This window comes from Nerophis lumbriciformis, linkage group LG26, assembly GCF_033978685.3.
Source record: "Nerophis lumbriciformis linkage group LG26, RoL_Nlum_v2.1, whole genome shotgun sequence".
Lineage (NCBI taxonomy): Eukaryota > Metazoa > Chordata > Actinopteri > Syngnathiformes > Syngnathidae > Nerophis > Nerophis lumbriciformis.
The window spans coordinates 39,565,168-39,585,815 of NC_084573.2; the positions used below are offsets into that span (position 1 = coordinate 39,565,168).

The 20,648-nt window shown below is 42.0% G+C and overlaps 1 protein-coding gene across 1 annotated transcript in view; it reads left to right on the plus strand.

The window, feature by feature from the left end:
* LOC133623469 (E3 ubiquitin-protein ligase TRIM35-like) overlaps positions 1-17,662 on the plus strand; it is a 40,959-nt gene extending 23,297 nt beyond the window's left edge. The window contains exons 3-6 of the mRNA XM_061986676.1: positions 260-490; positions 7,578-7,600; positions 12,259-12,377; positions 17,095-17,662. Coding sequence (XP_061842660.1) covers positions 260-490; positions 7,578-7,600; positions 12,259-12,377; positions 17,095-17,642 — 921 coding nt within the window. The 3' untranslated portion in view covers positions 17,643-17,662. The remainder of the gene's footprint in view (positions 1-259; positions 491-7,577; positions 7,601-12,258; positions 12,378-17,094) is intronic.
* The last annotated feature ends 2,986 nt before the right edge of the window (positions 17,663-20,648 follow it).

Below are 20,648 nucleotides of genomic sequence, written 5' to 3' on the forward strand. Positions count from 1 at the left end.
GTGTGTATACATAAAGGTATAAATATCTAAATACATGTGTGTGTGTGTGTATATATATATATATATATATATTTACTTGCAGCGTGTATACAAAACATCGATCAGTGTGTATATAAAGTGTTGATGGAGGGTTTTGAAGTCGTTTTAAAACAGCCCTAATGTACACATCTCATCCTGTTATGTAGAAACACATTACAGCCAACAATCAAACTGAAAGTATTTTTCATGGATTTGATAACCATGTTGATCTTGTTCACAGAGCCAATCAGTGACAATTACCCAAGTCTTGAGGGAGGAGTTTGAGAAGATGCAGCAGTTCCTACGTGACGAGGAGGCCGCACTGACATCAGAGTTGAAGCAGGAAGAGGAAGAGAAGATTCAGAGGGTCGAGCAAAAGATAAGCAAGCTGAGCAATGACATACGAATCTTAAAGGCCAGTATCGGAGAACTGGAAGAAGTTATGGAATCAGAGGACATCTTTTTTCTGAAGGTAATACCAATAATCACATACATGGTGTGAATAACAACTAGTACCGTATTTTTCAGACTATAAGTTGCAGTTTTTTTCATAGTTTGGCCGGGGGTGCGATTTATACTCAGGAGCGACTTATGTGTGAAATGATGAACATATTAGCGTAAAATATCAAATAATATTATTGATGTCATTCACGTAAGAGACTAGACGTATAAGATTTCATGGGATTTAGCGATTAGGAGTGACAGATTGTATAGCATGTTCTATATGTTATAGTTATTTGAATGACTCTTACCATAATATGTTACGTTAACATACCAGTTGGTTATTTATGCCTCATATAACGTACACTTATTCAGCCTGTTGTTCACTATTCTTCATTTATTTTAAATTGCCTTTCAAATGTCTATTCTTGCTGTTGGCTTTTATCAAATACATTTCCCCAAAAAATGCGACTTGTACTCCAGTGCAACTTGTGTTTTTTTCCTTCTTTATTATGCATTTTCGGCCGGTGCAACTTATACTCCGGAGCGACTTGTACTCCGAAAAATACGGTACCGTATTTTCCGCACCATAAGCCGCCCTGGGTTATAAGCCGCGCCTTCAATGAACGGCATATTTCAAAACTTTGTCCACCTATAAGCCGCCCCGTGTTATAAGCCGCATCTAACTGCGCTAAAGGGAATGTCAAAAAAACAGTCAGATAGGTCAGTCAAACTTTAATAATATATTAAAAACCAGCGTGATGTGGGCGCGCATGGAGTCGTATATCAACATGGACGGAGCTGCGTGAAAAAAGCCACCCGGCCTCTTCGCGTAAACTTCCCTTAACCACTCGCTCATCTTTTCTTCATCCATCCATCCCTTCGAGTTAGCTTTTATGATGACGCCGGCTGGAAAGGTCTCTTTTGGCAAGGTCTTCCTTTTGAATATCACCATGGGTGGAAGTTTCTGGCCATTAGCATGGCAAGCTAGAACCACAGTGAAGGATGACTTCTCATTCCCTGTGGTGCGAATATTCACCGTACGTGCTCCCGTTGTATCCACAGTGCGGTTCACAGGAATATCAAAAGTCAGTGGAACCTCGTCCATGTTGATAATGTTCTCTGGCCGGATCTTTTTTTCAGCTATCTTCTTTTTACAATATGCACGGAAAGTAGCCAGCTTTTCTTGAAAGTCTTTAGGCAGTTGCTGTGAAATAGTAGTCCGTGTGCGGATGGAGAGATTGCGTCTTTTCATGAACCGGAAACCTGTCGCTTAGTAGGAGCCATTTTGTGGTCTTTACAGATGTAAACACACAAAGGAAATGAAACGTAATATCCGCGCGCTTCTTCTTCTTCTTCTTCTACGGGGGCGGGTGGTTGCTTACAGTAGAAGAAGAAGCGCTTCCTGTTCTATGGGGGCGGGTGCTTACCTTGGCGGTTGCTTGCGTAGAAGAAGAAGCACTTCCTCTTCTACGGGGAAAAAAGATGGCGGCTGTTTACCATAGTTGCGAGACCGAAACTTTATGAAAATGAATCTTAATATTAATCCATATATAAAGCGCACCGGGTTATAAGCCGCACTGTCAGCTTTTGAGTAAATTTGTGGTTTTTAGGTGCGGCTAATAGTGCGGAAAATACGGTAATTATTATTGTGGTACCTGTGTGGATATGTTGTTATGCGCCTAACGTTGTTTCTATTACACCCTGTTACACATTTCTTAACCATTCTGCCATGGAAATATTTAGCTCCATCATATGTATACGGTACATTCCAAAAATTACCACATTTTCCGTGACAAAATCCGGCAACAACATTCCGCCTAACAATTTTCCCAATCCCCAAATTTCTCACATTTTCCCCAAATTCCACGCTTTCCAATACAAATCCAATCCAATTGAATCTGGAAGGAGGTTCATTCCTGCTTATTTCAGAGGCTTTTTAAATCATACTGTATCACAAAACGGTTATTCAGTGGACGCAGCTGGACGACCTCGACTTTGCTGACGACCTGGCACACAACCGCAGCCAGACCACCCGCCTGGAGACCAAATCAGCCAACACAGAGCTCAGAACCAACAGAAAGACGACAAAGCTGATGAAAATCTCCACCACTGCCAGTGGAGAGTCCATCGGGGAGGTGGAGTCTTTGGCCTACCTGGGAACGGACCGAGTCGGCAAGGCCAGAGCTGCCTTTGTCACGCTCAAGAACATCTGGAGGAATCAGCAAAAGAACCAAAACTGAGAACTAAAATAGTAAATGAAAAGGATGAAGAGGTATGATGCTACAAGTGTTGGAACTTGTTCAGTATGTATAAACAGATGAAACGTAGTTAGATAATAAACCAAGTAATATATTTAGATCAACGAGGAAATAAAATAGATAATTAAAGCTGCAAGCAGCGTTGGTCGGGCCCGCGTATTTGGCAGGTGCTAGTCCTAAGTGTCCCAATACTTTTGTCCAGTTTTAGTCCCAAGTGTCCCAATACTTTTGGCAAGTTGTAGTCCTAAGTGTCCCAATACTTTTGGCAAGTTGTAGTCCCAAGTGTCCCAATACTTTTGTCCAGTTTTCGGTCTAAGTGTCCCAATACTTTTGTCCAGTTTTCGGCCTAAGTGTCCCAATACTTTTGTCCGGTGGTAGTCATAAGTGTCCCAAGACTTTTGTCTAGTGTACCTACCTTGTCTGCATTTTGTGGGCACGCTGGTGCTTCCTGCTTTTAAGCAGCCATCTTAAAAAAACAGCAGCGCAGCAGCATCAGCGCAGCGGGTCTTTGAAGGGTCATAAAATCAAAACCGGAGCAGTTATTTAAAACGCTGTTCTGTTATTTTATACACAAGGGTTTCATCTCTCTCCTGTGTTAGTTTGAAGCCGAAACGACAAACGCGCTCAGAGGAGATAGATTTTGAAGAAAGGTGACCGTTTTTTACAAAAATTTTGTTTTGAAGGGGGAATAGCAAACTTCCTGTTGATTTTTGCTGGGGGTTGTCAATTTATGAAATGTAGGCCTAAGTGAGACCTACATAGAGGTTTTTGTTTCATGTCTCTCCAACCTTCCCAGTGGGATTTACAGGCAGTTTTGTCAGTTTTTTCATCCGAGGAGCAGTTTTTTGTGCGTTTTTATTAAAAAAATTGCGCTAGAGCACAATTTTGAGATTTGGGGTTAGGTTTTTTTATTAGATCACAATTTTTGCCAGTGCTGATGTGTGCGTTCAGTTTGGTGAGTTTTGAAGCATGTTAAGGGGGTCAAATTACAGTTCAAAGAGGCAAAAGTGACTGTTTTTAGTACTTTTTTGTCTTGAAGGGGGAATTGCCAACTTCCTGTTGATTTTAGCCAGAGAATGTACTATTATGAAATGTAGGTCTAAGTCAGACCTACATAGAGGTTTTTGTTTCATGTCTCTCCGACTTTCCTAGTGGGAGTTACAGGCAGTCTAGTTTTTTTCCCCTAGGGGGCGCTAGAGCGCAATTTTCGCAGGTCCTGATGTGTGGGTCAAATATGGTGAGTTTTGAAGCATGTTAAGTGGGTCAAATTACAGTTTAATGTGGCGGCGGAAGAATAAAGAATACCGTAATAAAACCTTACAAATTCAATAGGTCCTTATGTCCCATTGCATAATAAATTCAATAAATTCAATAGGTCTTTATGTCCCATTGCATAAGGACACCCTTTGGAAGTCCTTATACAATGGGCCATGCGGGCCCTAATAAATGAAGTAAATTATAAATACAAACACTTCATTTGTCCGTGTGAACAGAGCAATCCCGACTTTTTCACACCCGACCCATACCTCTTTCGTATGTGGAAATAAATCGGATATTGTTGTGCTTGTAACGCGAAAGCATGACAACTTGAACTATCTTTGACACACAAAAACGTGTGCACCGTTTATTCCATCAAAGACAAGACTAAAGACTCCTAACATCAAGCGACTCAAAATGGCGGTCACAACAAACCCCCACCTTTGGGTAAATCTCCTGACGGTCACTCAAAGGGGCCGCACCGAATGACTCACTCTTAACTGCATATATGATTGCTGAAGAAGAAGAACATTGTTACAATGACAGTGAATAATGAGGACAAAGTCAAGTAAACCGGTGTGGTGAATGATGCACCACAATACGATGATATGCCTTCTCAATGGGAGCGCCCAGGTCGCCTTCATCAAAAAGCGATAAGCGCCATTGTTATTCGCCAACATAGACGGTTCTAGAATAAATAGTTGCCAACGGAGCAGTAAAAAAGGTGTGAATAAAATGTTTTAGACTTAGACTTCCTTTATTGTCATTCAAATTTGAACTTTTCAGTACAGATAAGAACGAAATTTCGTTGCATTAGCTCATGGTAGCGCAGGATAAAAAAGCAATAAGGTGCAGATATACAGGTAAAAGCCAGTAAATTAGAATATTTTGAAAAACTTGATTTATTTCAGTAATTGCATTCAAAAGGTGTAACTTGTACATTATATTTATTCATTGCACACAGACTGATGCATTCAAATGTTTATTTCATTTAATTTTGATGATTTGAAGTGGCAACAAATGAAAATCCAAAATTCCGTGTGTCACAAAATTAGAATATTACTTAAGGCTAATACAAAAAAGGGATTTTTAGAAATGTTGGCCAACTGAAAAGTATGAAAATGAAAAATATGAGCATGTACAATACTCAATACTTGGTTGGAGCTCCTTTTGCCTCAATTACTGCGTTAATGCGGCGTGGCATGGAGTCGATGAGTTTCTGGCACTGCTCAGGTGTTATGAGAGCCCAGGTTGCTCTGATAGTGGCCTTCAGCTCTTCTGCGTTTTTGGGTCTGGCATTCTGCATCTTCCTTTTCACAATACCCCACAGATTTTCTATGGGGCTAAGGTCAGGGGAGTTGGCGGGCCAATTTAGAACAGAAATACCATGGTCCGTAAACCAGGCACGGGTAGATTTTGCGCTGTGTGCAGGCGCCAAGTCCTGTTGGAACTTGCAATCTCCATCTCCATAGAGCAGGTCAGCAGCAGGAAGCATGAAGTGCTCTAAAACTTGCTGGTAGACGGCTGTGTTGACCCTGGATCTCAGGAAACAGAGTGGACCGACACCAGCAGATGACATGGCACCCCAAACCATCACTGATGGTGGAAACTTTACACTAGACTTCAGGCAACGTGGATCCTGTGCCTCTCCTGTCTTCCTCCAGACTCTGGGACCTCGATTTCCAAAGGAAATGCAAAATTTGCATGGTTGGGTGATGGTTTGGGGTGCCATGTCATCTGCTGGTGTCGGTCCACTCTGTTTCCTGAGATCCAGGGTCAACGCAGCCGTCTACCAGCAAGTTTTAGAGCACTTCATGCTTCCTGCTGCTGACCTGCTCTATGGAGATGGAGATTTCAAGTTCCAACAGGACTTGGCGCCTGCACACAGCGCAAAATCTACCCGTGCCTGGCTTACGGACCATGGTATTTCTGTTCTAAATTGGCCCGCCAACTCCCCTGACCTTAGCCCCATAGAAAATCTGTGGGGTATTGTGAAAAGGAAGATGCAGAATGCCAGACCCAAAAACGCAGAAGAGTTGAAGGCCACTATCAGAGCAACCTGGGCTCTCATAACACCTGAGCAGTGCCAGAAACTCATCGACTCCATGCCACGCCGCATTAACGCAGTAATTGAGGCAAAAGGAGCTCCAACCAAGTATTGAGTATTGTACATGCTCATATTTTTCATTTTCATACTTTTCAGTTGGCCAACATTTCTAAAAATCCCTTTTTTGTATTAGCCTTAAGTAATATTCTAATTTTGTGACACACGGAATTTTGGATTTTCATTTGTTGCCACTTCAAATCATCAAAATTAAATGAAATAAACATTTGAATGCATCAGTCTGTGTGCAATGAATAAATATAATGTACAAGTTACACCTTTTGAATGCAATTACTGAAATAAATCAAGTTTTTCAAAATATTCTAATTTACTGGCTTTTACCTGTAAATAAATAGATTACTGTACAGATAAATATGTTGCACTCTTGCATATGCATTCACGTTTATGGATGTATGTTATATTGTCTTTATATTCCAGCCAGTTAATCAATTTTTTGGGGGGAATTGAGGGAATTATTATGTTACGTTCAACAGTCTTATGGCCTGAGAGAAGAAGCTGTTACACAACCTGGAGGTTCTGCTACGGAACCTCTTTCTAGAGTCCAGCAGTGAAAACAGTCCTTGGTGGGGGTGGGAGGAGTCTCTGCAGATTTTCTGAGCCCTGGTCAGGCAGCGGCTTTTTGCCATCTCCTGGATAGGAGGAAGAGGAGTCCTGATGATCTTTTCCGCCGTCCTCACCACTCTCTGCAGATACCTCCAGTCTGAGGCACTGCAGGCTCCAGTCCAGACAGAGATGTTGTTGCTCTCTACAGTGCCTCTGTAGAATGTGCTGAGAATGGGGGGAGGGAGCTGTGCTCTTTTCATACTCCGCAAAAAGTACATGCGCTGCTGAGCTCTTTTTACAAGATGTAGGGACCAGGTCATATTGTCAGTTATCTGCACCCCCAGGAACTTGGTGCTGCTTACCATTTCCACTGCTGCGCCATTGAGGAACTCACATGAAAGATTGACCATTTCTGTCTCTGACTGCTCACCCACAGACGCGCTCTTCAAGCAGACATCCAGGCAAATTATTCTGTGAAACTGTCCTTTTCCTTTTGAATTTTCTACGTACAATCATTTGGTTACAAAAATGTTGCCTTTGATTGCACAAAGTCCTTAAAATTGCCACAAACGGAAGCCGGGTTTACTACCTTAAACACTGCATTGTGTGCGACGCCATGATGTCATAGCCGCATGCGGGTCAGATTGCATTCACATTAGAAGTCGCTTTTTTTCTTTGTAATGTCAAAGATCGGGTTTGACCAAAAAAAATCCGAATAGGACATCACTGGAGTGTAATCGTATAAAGCAGTGCAAAAGTAGACAGAATTCAGTCCAATGAAATGTTTCCATGTCAGACAATATTTCAAGTCCAAGTAGAAAAAAACCCCGTTGACTGCATGACACTAAACTAAGCAAGAAACTATTTATTTCCATTTTGCTTTGTTTTGTTCTCTGCATCTGATTGATTCAACTTTGTCTCTTTTCCTTCAGAATTACAGAAGTGCCTCTAAAAGGTGAGCCTCGAGTGCGTTTACACTCACAATCAGTGATGCACCAGCCCATTAGAACCCAGACCCATTTGTGCTTCCAGAAAAAATGATGGCATAACCCATAACACCACTCATTCATGTAAAATATCTTGCATATTTGTTTTCTTATCTTTTGATGCCAATTTTGGTTTATTTGTCGCAGTCTTTTGACCAAAACATTTCTTTTCGTTCCAGTCACCTAAATGGATTTAGTTTTAGTCTAGTTTAAGTCGACTAAATTCCTCAACATTTAGCCGACTAAAATTACAGTAAGTTTTGGCGACAAAAATGAAAAGTACCGTATTTTCCGCACCATAAGCCGCCCCGTGTTATAAGCCGCATCTAACTGCGCTACAGGGAATGTCAAAAAAACAGTCAGATAGGTCAGTTAAACTTTAATAATATATTAAAAACCAGCGTTCCAACAACTCTGTTCACTCCCAAAATGTACGGTAATGTGCAAATGTGCAATCACAAACATAGAAAATTCAAAATAGTGCAGAGCAATAGCAACATAATGTTGCTCGAACGTTAATGTCACAACACACAAAATAAACATAACACTCACTTTCTGAAGTTATTCTTCATTCATAAATCCCTCGAATTCTTCTCCTTCGGTGTCCGAATTAAAAAGTTGGGCGAATACGGTTCCAAAATGGCCGGCTCCGTCTCGTCGAAGTCATCAGAGTCAGTGTCGCTGTTGTTTTTCCAGCAGTTCCGTGAATCCTGCCTTCCGGAAAGCTCGGACCACAGTTGAGACCGAAATATCCGCCCAGGCATTTACGATCCACTGGCAGATGTTGGCGTATGTCGTCCGGCGCTGTCTCCCTGTCTTAGTGAATGTGTGTTCGCCTTCGGTCATCCATTGTTCCCACGCCGTTCGCAGTCATGCTTTAAATGCCTTGTTGACACCAATATCGAGCGGTTGGAGTTCTTTGGTTAATCCACCCGGAATGATGGCGAGTGTTGTATTTGTGTGCTTCACTTGTTTTTTGACACCATCTGTGATGTGGGCGCGCATGGAATCGTATATCAACATGGACGGAGCTGCGTGAAAAAAGCCACCCGGCCTCTTCGCGTAAACTTCCCTTAACCACTCGCTCATCTTTTCTTCATCCATCCATCCCTTCAAGTTAGCTTTTATGATGACGCCGGCTGGAAAGTTCTCTTTTGGCAAGGTCTTCCTTTTGAATATCACCATGGGTGGAAGTTTCTGGCCATTAGCATGGCAAGCTAGAACCACAGTGTGTCGCTTAATAGGAGCCATTTTGTGGTCTTTACAGATGTAAACACACAAAGGAAATGAAACGTAATACCCGCGCTTCTTCTTCTATGGGGGCGGGTGGTTGCTTACAGTAGAAGAAGAAGCACTTCCTCTTCTACGGGGAAAAAAGATGGCGGCTGTTTACCGTAGTTGCGAGACCTAAACTTTATGAAAATGAATCTTAATATTAATCCATATATAAAGCGCACCGGGTTATAAGCCGCACTGTCAGCTTTTGAGTAAATTTGTGGTTTTTAGGTGCGGCTAATAGTGCGGAAAATACGGTATATGGGTATCTCCATATATGGTCATGTTTTCCCAGAAGACGCAGCTTGAAGACGGTCTTGTAAAACATGATTTATGCAACATTTTGAGCAAAGAACCACCATTTAGAAGTGTTTTAAATGTATAAACAATTATCATAAAGTGTACTGTCTGAAAATATATATGAATACAATAATAATGAAATAATAATGAATTACATTTATACATTTTTTAAATCTCAAAAGTGCTACAAAGTATATAAAAAAATAAAATAAAAAGGTAAAAAAATAAAATAAAAAGGTAAAAAAATAAAAATAGAAAGTTAGAATACATAATAGAAAATTAAAATAGAAATAAAAACATGAAAGCACTGGAAAACATGAAAGCACTGGATAAAACAGACAAGCAGTGTATGTATACAATACAGTAAAATAAAAAAAATAGCTGCATTTTGTTTAGAAAAAACTATAACTAATATAGGTAAATAAGCTAAAAAGTTAGATGTACCGTAATGGTAATGATTTAGTTCATTCCCAATATGCCTGACACTGAATGGCATCACATGATTAGCACAAAGTAACAACTGTAGCCGTAAAAGAAAAGGATATACAATTGTCATAGTGACGTTAATTGCATTTATCAACAACTTATTCGGTGATAGAATAAATAATCAAATACATTAAATGCAATACACGATGCAATATAATACAGATGATACAATATTCTTCTGCCTTTTTACTGTTTTTTTTCCCCCACATTGTTGCGGTTTGCAAAAGTTCACATTTCAAAAACCAATTGTCCACGATTCCGCTTAACTTGTCAATCCTGCGATTTTCACAACATATTTGAAAGTTCATTTTGATGATGTACTGCCGGATAGCATTCGCAGCGCTTCACCTTTTCCCACCTTTTAGTATGTTACAGCTTCATTCCAAAACACAACAAATTAATGACAACGTAAAAAATTTAAAAAAAAAAAAAAAAATTGCAAATTTATTAAAGATAAAAAAAATAAAATCACATGTTTTTAAGTATTACTAGTACTAATTACTATTAATACTAACACTTTGTTGATGCACCTCTCTCTCTCTCTCTCTCCCCCCCCCACTACTTTCTGTCCATATCCTACCAAGTCAGACCTACACTGTCCCAATATCCATTTCTCTGTTCTCAATTGTTGATGACTGATGATAACAACCAAACCTAATCTCCCCCCCCCTCCACACCCCGGATTGTAAATAATTCAATGTGATTATCTTGTGTGATGACTGTATTATGATGATAGTATATATCTGATAGTATATATCTGTATCATGAATCAATTTAAGTGGACCCTGACTTAAACAAGTTCAATCAATCAATCAATCTTTATTTATATAGCCCTAAATCACAAGTGTCTCAAAGGGCTGCACAAGCCACAACGACATCCTCGGTACAAAGCCCACATAAGGGCAAGGAAAAACTCACCCCAGTGGGACGTCGATGTGAATGACTATGAGAAACCTTGGAGAGGACCGCATATGTGGGTCAAGAACCGAACCCTGAGGAACTCCGCACGTTACCTTAACATAGTCCGAGGTCACATTATTATGGGAGACGCATTGCATCCTGTCAGTAAGATAAGAGTTAAACCACGACAAAGCTAAGTCTGACATACCAATATGTGTTTTGATACGCTCTAATAAAATATTATGATCGACGGTATCGAAAGCAGCGCTAAGATCAAGAAGCAGCAACATAGATGACGCATCAGAATCCATCGTTAGCAGTAGATCATTAGTCATTTTTGCGAGGGCTGTCTCCGTAGAGTGATTTGCCCTGAAACCGGATTGAAAAGGTTCACAGAGATTGTTAGACACTAAGTGTTCATTTAGCTGCTGTGCGACAATTTTTTCGAGGATTTTCGAAATAAAGGGAAGGTGGGACACCGGTCGGTAGTTTACCATGAGGTCAGGATCAAGGTTAGGTCTTTTGAGCAGAGGATGAATAACCGCTTTCTTGAATGCTAGGGGAACAGTGCCAGAGGAAAGTGATACGTTTATAATATTTAGCACTGATGGACCTAATAATACAAAAAGCTCCTTGATAAGTTTCCCAGGAAGTGGGTCAAGTAAACATGTTGTTTTTGTTTTATCCCACTTACACGCTGTAATAGTTCCTCTAATGTTATTTCATCAAAAAGAGAGAGACTATTTTGTATTGCAGTATCCGTCGTAGATACAGTTGTATCTGTGTTCATAGAACCCAGTTGTAGCTGGGATGCGTTGTCTTTAATCTCCTTTCTAATGAGTTCAATTTTCTTATTAAAGAAATTCATAAAGTCATCTGCCGAGTGGGTGGAGCTATTGGGAGGAGTCCCTTGTTGGGTTAGCGATGCTACTGTACTAAACAAAAATTTAGGGTCGTTTTTGTTGAGGCGGATGAGATTTGAGTAATATTTAGCTTTAGCTAAGGTAAGCATGCGTTTATACGATATTAAACTATCACTCCATGCTTGATGGAAAACCTCAAGCTTGGTCGCGCGCCATTTGCGTTCCAACTTTCTACATGATAATTTATGAGCTCTGGTTTCTTCTGTAAACCATGGGGTGCGCCTTTTAGGGGCCCTTTTTTGTTTTAGCGGTGCTATACTATCAATGGTTTTGCGCAGGGCATTGTCAAAGTTGTTAGTGAGGTTATCAATAGAGCCGACATAATTTGGGAATGTTGAAAAACTTATTGGGTGTTACCATTTAGTGGTCAATTGTACGGAATATGTACTTCACTGTGCAACCTACTAATAAAAGTCTCAATCAATCAATCAAAACCTTCGGCAACAATTAGTCTTTTTGAATACGATGCCATTAGCTTGGCACAACTATTTTTGGGCACTTTCTGTACATTGCTGCATTTTTGGAGTTTTATTAGTTTTAATAGATTAAACATTTCAAATACAATGCACATTTTATGGGGTATTGTGTGTAGAATGTTGAGGACAAAAATGAATGTATACCATTTTGTAATAAGGCTGTAACATAACAATTCCTGCACAAAATATGAATGTCCTGCAATGTTTAGTTGCAGTAAAAATTATGTGGTATTACTGCAGTGTCTTATCTGACGTTGTTTGTCTCAGGACTCCCCACGGAGTTGACAAGTACAAAGAGGAATTCGGAACTCTGATGGATGTCCCCAAGTACCAGAGCTGCATGCAGCATCATGTCTGGGAGACGATGCTGGGAGTCATCCACTATTGTGAGTAACTCAAGAACAGGACTTAGTTTGGGCCAGGAATGGGACCTAATTACAATAGACTCCGCATGGAAGTGCTAAAAACTACAACATGGCTGATGGGTAGAGGGCTTAGTCAGAGTGGAGGCACGTAGATAAGACCGCCCACAACAGAGCGCATCCTAAAGAGAAGGTGAGAAAGCGACTTGAAGATGACGTGTAAAACATCATCCTTGTAACATTTCTAGCAAAGAAGCACCATGACATGTTATGTAGACCAGTGGGTCCCCAACCACCGGGGTACCGGTCCGTGAAGCATTTGCTCCCGGGCCGGAGAGAAACATTAAATCATTTATAAAGGACTGCATTTTCTCCGACTTAACTTTGGCCTGTCCCTCTAGAGCAGGGGTGTCCAACTTGTTTTCATTGAGGGCCACACTGCAGTCATGGCTGCCAATAGAGGGCCGCTTGTAACAGTAAATCATTCATGAATTTAAATATTTTCCTTTTTTTTTTTTTTTACGTAAAGAGTAAAAAAAATCTGTGTGTTTGAGCATTGTTTTTTTCAAAACTGGCAGCTTAGTTGCCAGACTTTTACTGTAAAATATATGGTGTTTTATTATTATTTTTACAACATATTACTGTAAATAGAAATACAGCACCGCTGTTTAATTTTATTTTGGCAACTCAGCTGCCAGTTTTTTTACCATAATAAAATGTGGTGCCATAAAATCAACTGGATTTAAAAAAAAAAAAACTGCCAGCTCAGTCGGCAGAATTTTACTGTAAAAAAACATTGGTTTGTTTTTTCTATTTATGCAATATACCGTATTTTCCGCACTATTAGCCGCACCTAAAAACCACAAATTTACTCAAAAGCTGACAGTGCGGCTTATAACCCGGTGCGCTTTATATATGGATTAATATTAAGATTCATTTTCATAAAGTTTCGGTCTCGCAACTACGGTAAACAGCCGCCATCTTTTTTCCCCGTAGAAGAGGAAGTGCTTCTTCTTCTACGCAAGCAACCGCCAAGGTAAGCACCCGACCCCATAGAACAGGAAGCGCTTCTTCTTCTACTGTAAGCAACCACCCGCCCGCGTAGAAGAAGAAGAAGAAGCGCGCGGATATTACGTTTCATTTCCTTTGTGTGTTTACATCTGTAAAGACCACAAAATGGCTCCTACTAAGCGACAGGTTTCCGGTTCATGAAAAGACGCAATCTCTCCATCCGCACACGGACTACTATTTCACAGCAACTGCCTAAAGACTTTCAAGAAAAGCTGGCTACTTTCCGTGCATATTGTAAAAACAAGATAGCTGAAAAAAAGATCCGGCCAGAGAACATTATCAACATGGACGAGGTTCCACTGACTTTTGATATTCCTGTGAACCGCACTGTGGATACAACGGGAGCACGTACGGTGAATATTCGCACCATAGGGAATGAGAAGTCATCCTTCACTGTGGTTCTAGCTTGCCATGCTAATGGCCAGAAACTTCCACCCATGGTGATATTCAAAAGGAAGACCTTGCCAAAAGAGACCTTTCCAGCCGGCGTCATCATAAAAGCTAACTCGAAGGGATGGATGGATGAAGAAAAGATGAGCGAGTGGTTAAGGTAAGTTTACGCGAAGAGGCCGGGTGGCTTTTTTCACGCAGCTCCGTCCATGTTGATATACGACTCCATGCGCGCCCACATCACGCTGGTTTTTAATATATTATTAAAGTTTGACTGACCTATCTGACTGTTTTTTTGACATTCCTTTAGCTCAGTTAGATGCGGCTTATAACACGGGGCGGCTTATAGGTGGACAAAGTTTTGAAATATGCCGTTCATTGAAGGCGCGGCTTATAACCCAGGGCGGCTTATGGTGCGGAAAATACGGTACTGTAAAAAAACCTCCCTAAATTGTATAGTAAAATCTATTGCTAATTTTTATAGTGTACAATTTGATGAACAACTTGCTTCGAAACCATAAGTAAGCAGATATTTAAGTATTTATTTGGATTTTGACCAACAAAGATAATATAACATTTGTTGCAATATTGGACACTATTTCTTTCCCCTGGCAAACTCGGAAAAAAACCCTAATACCTTTAGTAAGAAAATAAGAAAGTAAAGTATTTTTTTTTACACATATTATTTCCAGGCTTTTGCGGGCCATATAAAATGAGGTGGAGGGCCAGATCTCCTTGAGTCTGACACACCAATGAGCTTGTTTATAGATGCACAATAAAAGTCCTCATAGAAGTTGTTCTAAGTTTGTGACATGATACGATGTACATGAATGAACATGTAAAGTTAAAGTAGCAATGATTGTCACACCCACACACTACGTGTGGCAAAATTATTCTCTGCATTTGACCCATCACACTTGATCACCCCCATTTTTGGTGATTTAACCCCCAATTCCAAGCTTTGATGCTGAGTGCCAAGCAGGGAGGTAATGGCTCCCATTTTTATAGTCTTTGGTATGACTCGGCCGGGGTTTGAACTCACAACCTACTGATCTCAGGGCGGACACTAACCACTAGGCCGCCTTTATTAGCAGCAGCCAGGATGAGAGACGTTGTTGGAGCTGGAGTGAGAGCGAGCAAGAAACGGACACGAAAAGACAGTTGCTGGAAATCAACCCGCTGCACTAACTTATAAAAAATAAAACAGTGTTCTAACCCTGATCCGGGCTCTTATGCCGGTGTTTGGTGGTCTGAGGAACCCACTGGAGGACAACCTCCACAAATATATACAGGTAAAAGCCAGTAAATTAGAATATTTTGAAAAACTTGATTTATTTCAGTAATTGCATTCAAAAGGTGTAACTTGTACATTATATTTATTCATTGCACACAGACTGATGCATTCAAATGTTTATTTCATTTAATTTTGATGATTTGAAGTGGCAACAAATGAAAATCCCAAATTCCGTGTGTCACAAAATTAGAATATTACTTAAGGCTAATACAAAAAAGGGATTTTTAGAAATGTTGGCCAACTGAAAAGTATGAAAATGAAAAATATGAGCATGTACAATACTCAATACTTGGTTGGAGCTCCTTTTGCCTCAATTACTGCGTTAATGCGGCGTGGCATGGAGTCGATGAGTTTCTGGCACTGCTCAGGTGTTATGAGAGCCCAGGTTGCTCTGATAGTGGCCTTCAACTCTTCTGCGTTTTTGGGTCTGGCATTCTGCATCTTCCTTTTCACAATACCCCACAGATTTTCTATGGGGCTAAGGTCAGGGGAGTTGGCGGGCCAATTTAGAACAGAAATACCATGGTCCGTAAACCAGGCACGGGTAGATTTTGCGCTGTGTGCAGGCGCCAAGTCCTGTTGGAACTTGAAATCTCCATCTCCATAGAGCAGGTCAGCAGCAGGAAGCATGAAGTGCTCTAAAACTTGCTGGTAGACGGCTGCGTTGACCCTGGATCTCAGGAAACAGAGTGGACCGACACCAGCAGATGACATGGCACCCCAAACCATCACTGATGGTGGAAACTTTACACTAGACTTCAGGCAACGTGGATCCTGTGCCTCTCCTGTTTTCCTCCAGACTCTGGGACCTCGATTTCCAAAGGAAATGCAAAATTTGCTTTCGTCAGAAAACATGACTTTGGACCACTCAGCAGCAGTCCAGCTCTTTTTTTCCTTAGCCCAGGTGAGACGCTTTTCGCGCTGTTTCTTGGTCAACAGTGGCTTGACACGAGGTATGCGGCAGTTGAAACCCATGTCTTTCAAGCGTCTCTTGGTGGTGGATCTTGAAGCACTGACTCCAGCAGCTGTCCACTCCTTCTGAATCTCCCCCACATTTTTGAATGGGGTTTTTTTCACAATCTTGACCAGGGCGCGGTGATCCCTATCGCTTGTACACTTTTTCTGACCACAGTTTTTCCTTCCCTTTGCCTCTCCATTAATGTGTTTGGACACAGAGCTCTGAGAACAGCCAGCCTCTTCAGCAATAACCTTTTGTGTCTTTCCCTCCTTGTGCAATGTGTCGATGGTTGCCTTTTGGACAGCTGTCAAATCTGAAGTCTTCCCCATGTTTGTGTAGGCTTCAGAACTGGACTGAGAGACCATTTAAAGCCATTTGCAGGTGTTTTGAGTTAATCAGCTGATTAGTTTGTGGCACCAGGTGTCTTCAAAATGTAACCCTTACACAATATTCTAATTTTGTGACACACGGAATTTTGGATTTTCATTTGTTGCCACTTCAAATCATCAAAATTAAATGAAATAAACATTTGAATGCATCAGTCTGTGTGCAATGAATAAATATAATGTACAAGTTACACCTTTTGAATGCAATTATTGAAATAAATCAAGTTTTTCAAAATATTCTAATTTACTGGCTTTTACCTGTATATTGTTGTGCTCGTGGCGTGAAAGCAAGACAACTTTAAGTATAGTTGACACACAAAAACGTGTGCGTCGTTTATTCTTCCAAGCACAAGCAAGAATGAATGATATCACAACAAAAAACTCAAATCTCGCGGGAACAACAAACCCCCACCTTTGCGAGAATCTACTGACGGCCACTTAAAGGGGCCGCGCCGAATTACTCGCTCTTAACTGCACACAAAGAACAACATTGTCATATGCACAATAGAACAGTACAGTGAATGATGACAAACTCAAATAACAGGTGTGGTGAATTATGTCCTTAAATCAACCGCTACAATATACATATTTAGTATCCATCCAATGTTTTGATGACATTGTGTGTCCCTCCTTATTCCACAGTTCCGGTGACCTTGGACCCCAACACAGGCTCATCGTGTCTGACTGTGTCTGCTGACCTGTCCACTGTGTCGGTGTGTGATGAACAGCCTCTTCCAGACAACACCGATAGATGTGTCAACCCACAGGGCATCTTGGCTTCCGTGGGATTCAGCTCTGGGAGCCATCTCTGGGAGGTGGAAGTCGGAGACAACAGTCACTGGTCTTTGGGGGTGGCCAGCGACAGTATCAATAGGAAAGACTGGTGGAGACTGGATGACAACCCTGGTGAACCAAGTGGTGGTCTGTGGACAGTGTCACTCTCCTCTGGTGTGTATCGCGCTTCTCCCGGCCACAGTTCACCTCTGACACTCAGGAGAAGACCATCCAGAATCAGAATTCAGTTAGACTGGGAGAGAGGGTGTCTGACTTTCTCTGATGCCAATGGCAACGCTCTGATCCATAGGTTTAAAAAGCAGTGGAGTGGTACACTAAGGCCCTACTTCTCTACCACTTGTTCCAAACACCCTTTGAAAATCATTGAATCAAGGGTGACTGTTGCTACAGAATAGAACATGCAACATTACAAATGTCATTTATTTACGGAGATTATGTTCATTTGTGAGTAATAGACACACCCATACACAGTGGAAGGTTTAGATGGAGGTGTCTGAACCATGTCTCGGTGTCCGATCGTATGATTTATTTATTCATTTTCTCTGTGGGTTCTGCCATTTTGATGACTTTGCTTCCTGTACACGCCATTTCAAAGAGGCGGGCCCCCAAGGTCACATCCAGTTTGCATACTTTGAGGAGTTAGCGACAGATTGGCTCACAAATGTGGAAGAAACAAGTCCACAATTGCAACTATTATCCAAAAAGGACGTTTGTAAGGTTGCCCGGAAAAGGGTGGAGTGCCATCTCCGGGTTGGGGAGGAGACCCTGCCCCAAGTGGAGGAGTTCAAGTACCTAGGAGTCTTGTTCACGAGTGAGGGAAAAGTGGATCGTGAGATCGACAGGCGGATCGGTGCGGCATCTTCAGTAATGCGGACGCTGTATCGATCCGTTGTGGTGAAGAAGGAGCTGAGCCGGAAGGCAAAGCTCTCAATTTACCGGTCGATCTACGTTCCCATCCTCCCCTATGGTCATGAGCTTTGGGTTATGACCAAAAGGACAAGATCACGGGTACAGGCGGCCGAAATGAGTTTCCTCCGCCGGGTGGCGGGGCTCTCTCTTAGAGATAGGGTGAGAAGCTCTGTCATCCGGGGGGAGCTCAAAGTAAAGCCGCTGCTCCTCCACATCGAGAGGAGCCAGATGAGGTGGTTCGGGCATCTGGTCAGGATGCCACCCGAACGCCTCCCTCGGGAGGTGTTTAGGGCACTTCCAAACCGGTAGGAGGCCACGGGGAAGACCCAGGACACGTTGGGAAGACTATGTCTCCCGGCTGGCCTGGGAACGCCTCGGGATCCCCCGGGAGGAGCTGGACGAAGTGGCTGGGGAGAGGAAAGTCTGGGCTTCCCTGTTTAAGCTGCTGCCCCCGCGACCCGACCTCGGATAAGCGGAAGAAGATGGATGGATGGATGTAAGGTTGCTGACTTTAAATATCTTTGCAAGGATGTAGAAGAAGTGCAAGACCAGGTGAAAGAGCTGTCGCTAGTGTGGATAAAGGAGAAGCAGCTAGCCGGCGATAGCATTTCGGAGGCTATCATTTGGGAGAAGACTCACCATTTACATGGCGACTCCATGTCCAAAAGTGACCATGCTTGAACCCAGTATGGAAGAACAATTTAAGGCGAGCCGTGGGTCTTTGGAAACGTTTAAAAAGAGGAGCCTTCATTCAAAGCCGTGGTACGGCACGGCGAGGCTGCTCAGACAAAGCTGCCGCTTCAAAGATTTTATCGGCGCAGGTGGCTTTCTACCTTACCAAGTTTTGAACTGTATTAAAAATGCTAGAGGAGACCTTTATTACAGAGAATGAGAATTTAGTACCGGGAAACAGGCCAACGGAGGACCGCCTCACGCTGCTAATTTGTGCTAACGCTAGCGCTGGCTGGAAGGTGATGCTATACTTGTTTACCATTTCCAGACTGTTCAATAAATGCCACAAATATTCAAGGACACATGGTAAAGTTATTTTCCTTCCTGTAGGAGCATGTTTGGTAACGTTTTGGAGAGCACTTTAGTGTGTGTTGCATTGACAGTTAGACCAGCTGTTGTTGTTGTTGTGTTTGGATAAAAAAAGAGATTGTTGAGTCATTTCCCGCTTGTTGGTTTGATATATACAGGTAAAAGCCAGTAAATTAGAATATTTTGAAAAACTTGATTTATTTCAGTAATTGCATTCAAAAGGTGTAACTTGTACATTATATTTATTCATTGCACACAGACTGATGCATTCAAATGTTTATTTCATTTAATTTTGATGATTTGAAGTGGCAACAAATGCAAATCCAAAATTCCGTGTGTCACAAAATTAGAATATTACTTAAGGCTAATACAAAAAAGTGATTTTTAGAAATGTTGGCCAACTGAAAAGTATGAAAATGAAAAATATGAGCATGTACAATACTCAATACTTGGTTGGAGCTCCTTTTGCCTCAATTACTGCGTTAATGCGGCGTGGCATGGAGTCGATGAGTTTCTGGCACTGCTCAGGTGTTATGAGAGCCCAGGTTGCTCTGATAGTGGCCTTCAACTCTTCTGCGTTTTTGGGTCTGGCATTCTGCATCTTCCTTTTCACAATACCCCACAGATTTTCTATGGGGCTAAGGTCAGGGGAGTTGGCGGGCCAATTTAGAACAGAAATACCATGGTCCGTAAACCAGGCACGGGTAGATTTTGCGCTGTGTGCAGGCGCCAAGTCCTGTTGGAACTTGAAATCTCCATCTCCATAGAGCAGGTCAGCAGCAGGAAGCATGAAGTGCTCTAAAACTTGCTGGTAGACGGCTGCGTTGACCCTGGATCTCAGGAAACAGAGTGGACCGACACCAGCAGATGACATGGCACCCCAAACCATCACTGATGGTGGAAACTTTACACTAGACTTCAGGCAACGTGGATCCTGTGCCTCTCCTGTTTTCCTCCAGACTCTGGGACCTCGATTTCCAAAGGAAATGCAAAATTTGCTTTCGTCAGAAAACATGACTTTGGACCACTCAGCAGCAGTCCAGCTCTTTTTTTCCTTAGCCCAGGTGAGACGCTTTTCGCGCTGTTTCTTGGTCAACAGTGGCTTGACACGAGGTATGCGGCAGTTGAAACCCATGTCTTTCAAGCGTCTCTTGGTGGTGGATCTTGAAGCACTGACTCCAGCAGCTGTCCACTCCTTCTGAATCTCCCCCACATTTTTGAATGGGGTTTTTTTCACAATCTTGACCAGGGCGCGGTGATCCCTATCGCTTGTACACTTTTTCTGACCACAGTTTTTCCTTCCCTTTGCCTCTCCATTAATGTGTTTGGACACAGAGCTCTGAGAACAGCCAGCCTCTTCAGCAATAACCTTTTGTGTCTTTCCCTCCTTGTGCAATGTGTCGATGGTTGCCTTTTGGACAGCTGTCAAATCTGAAGTCTTCCCCATGTTT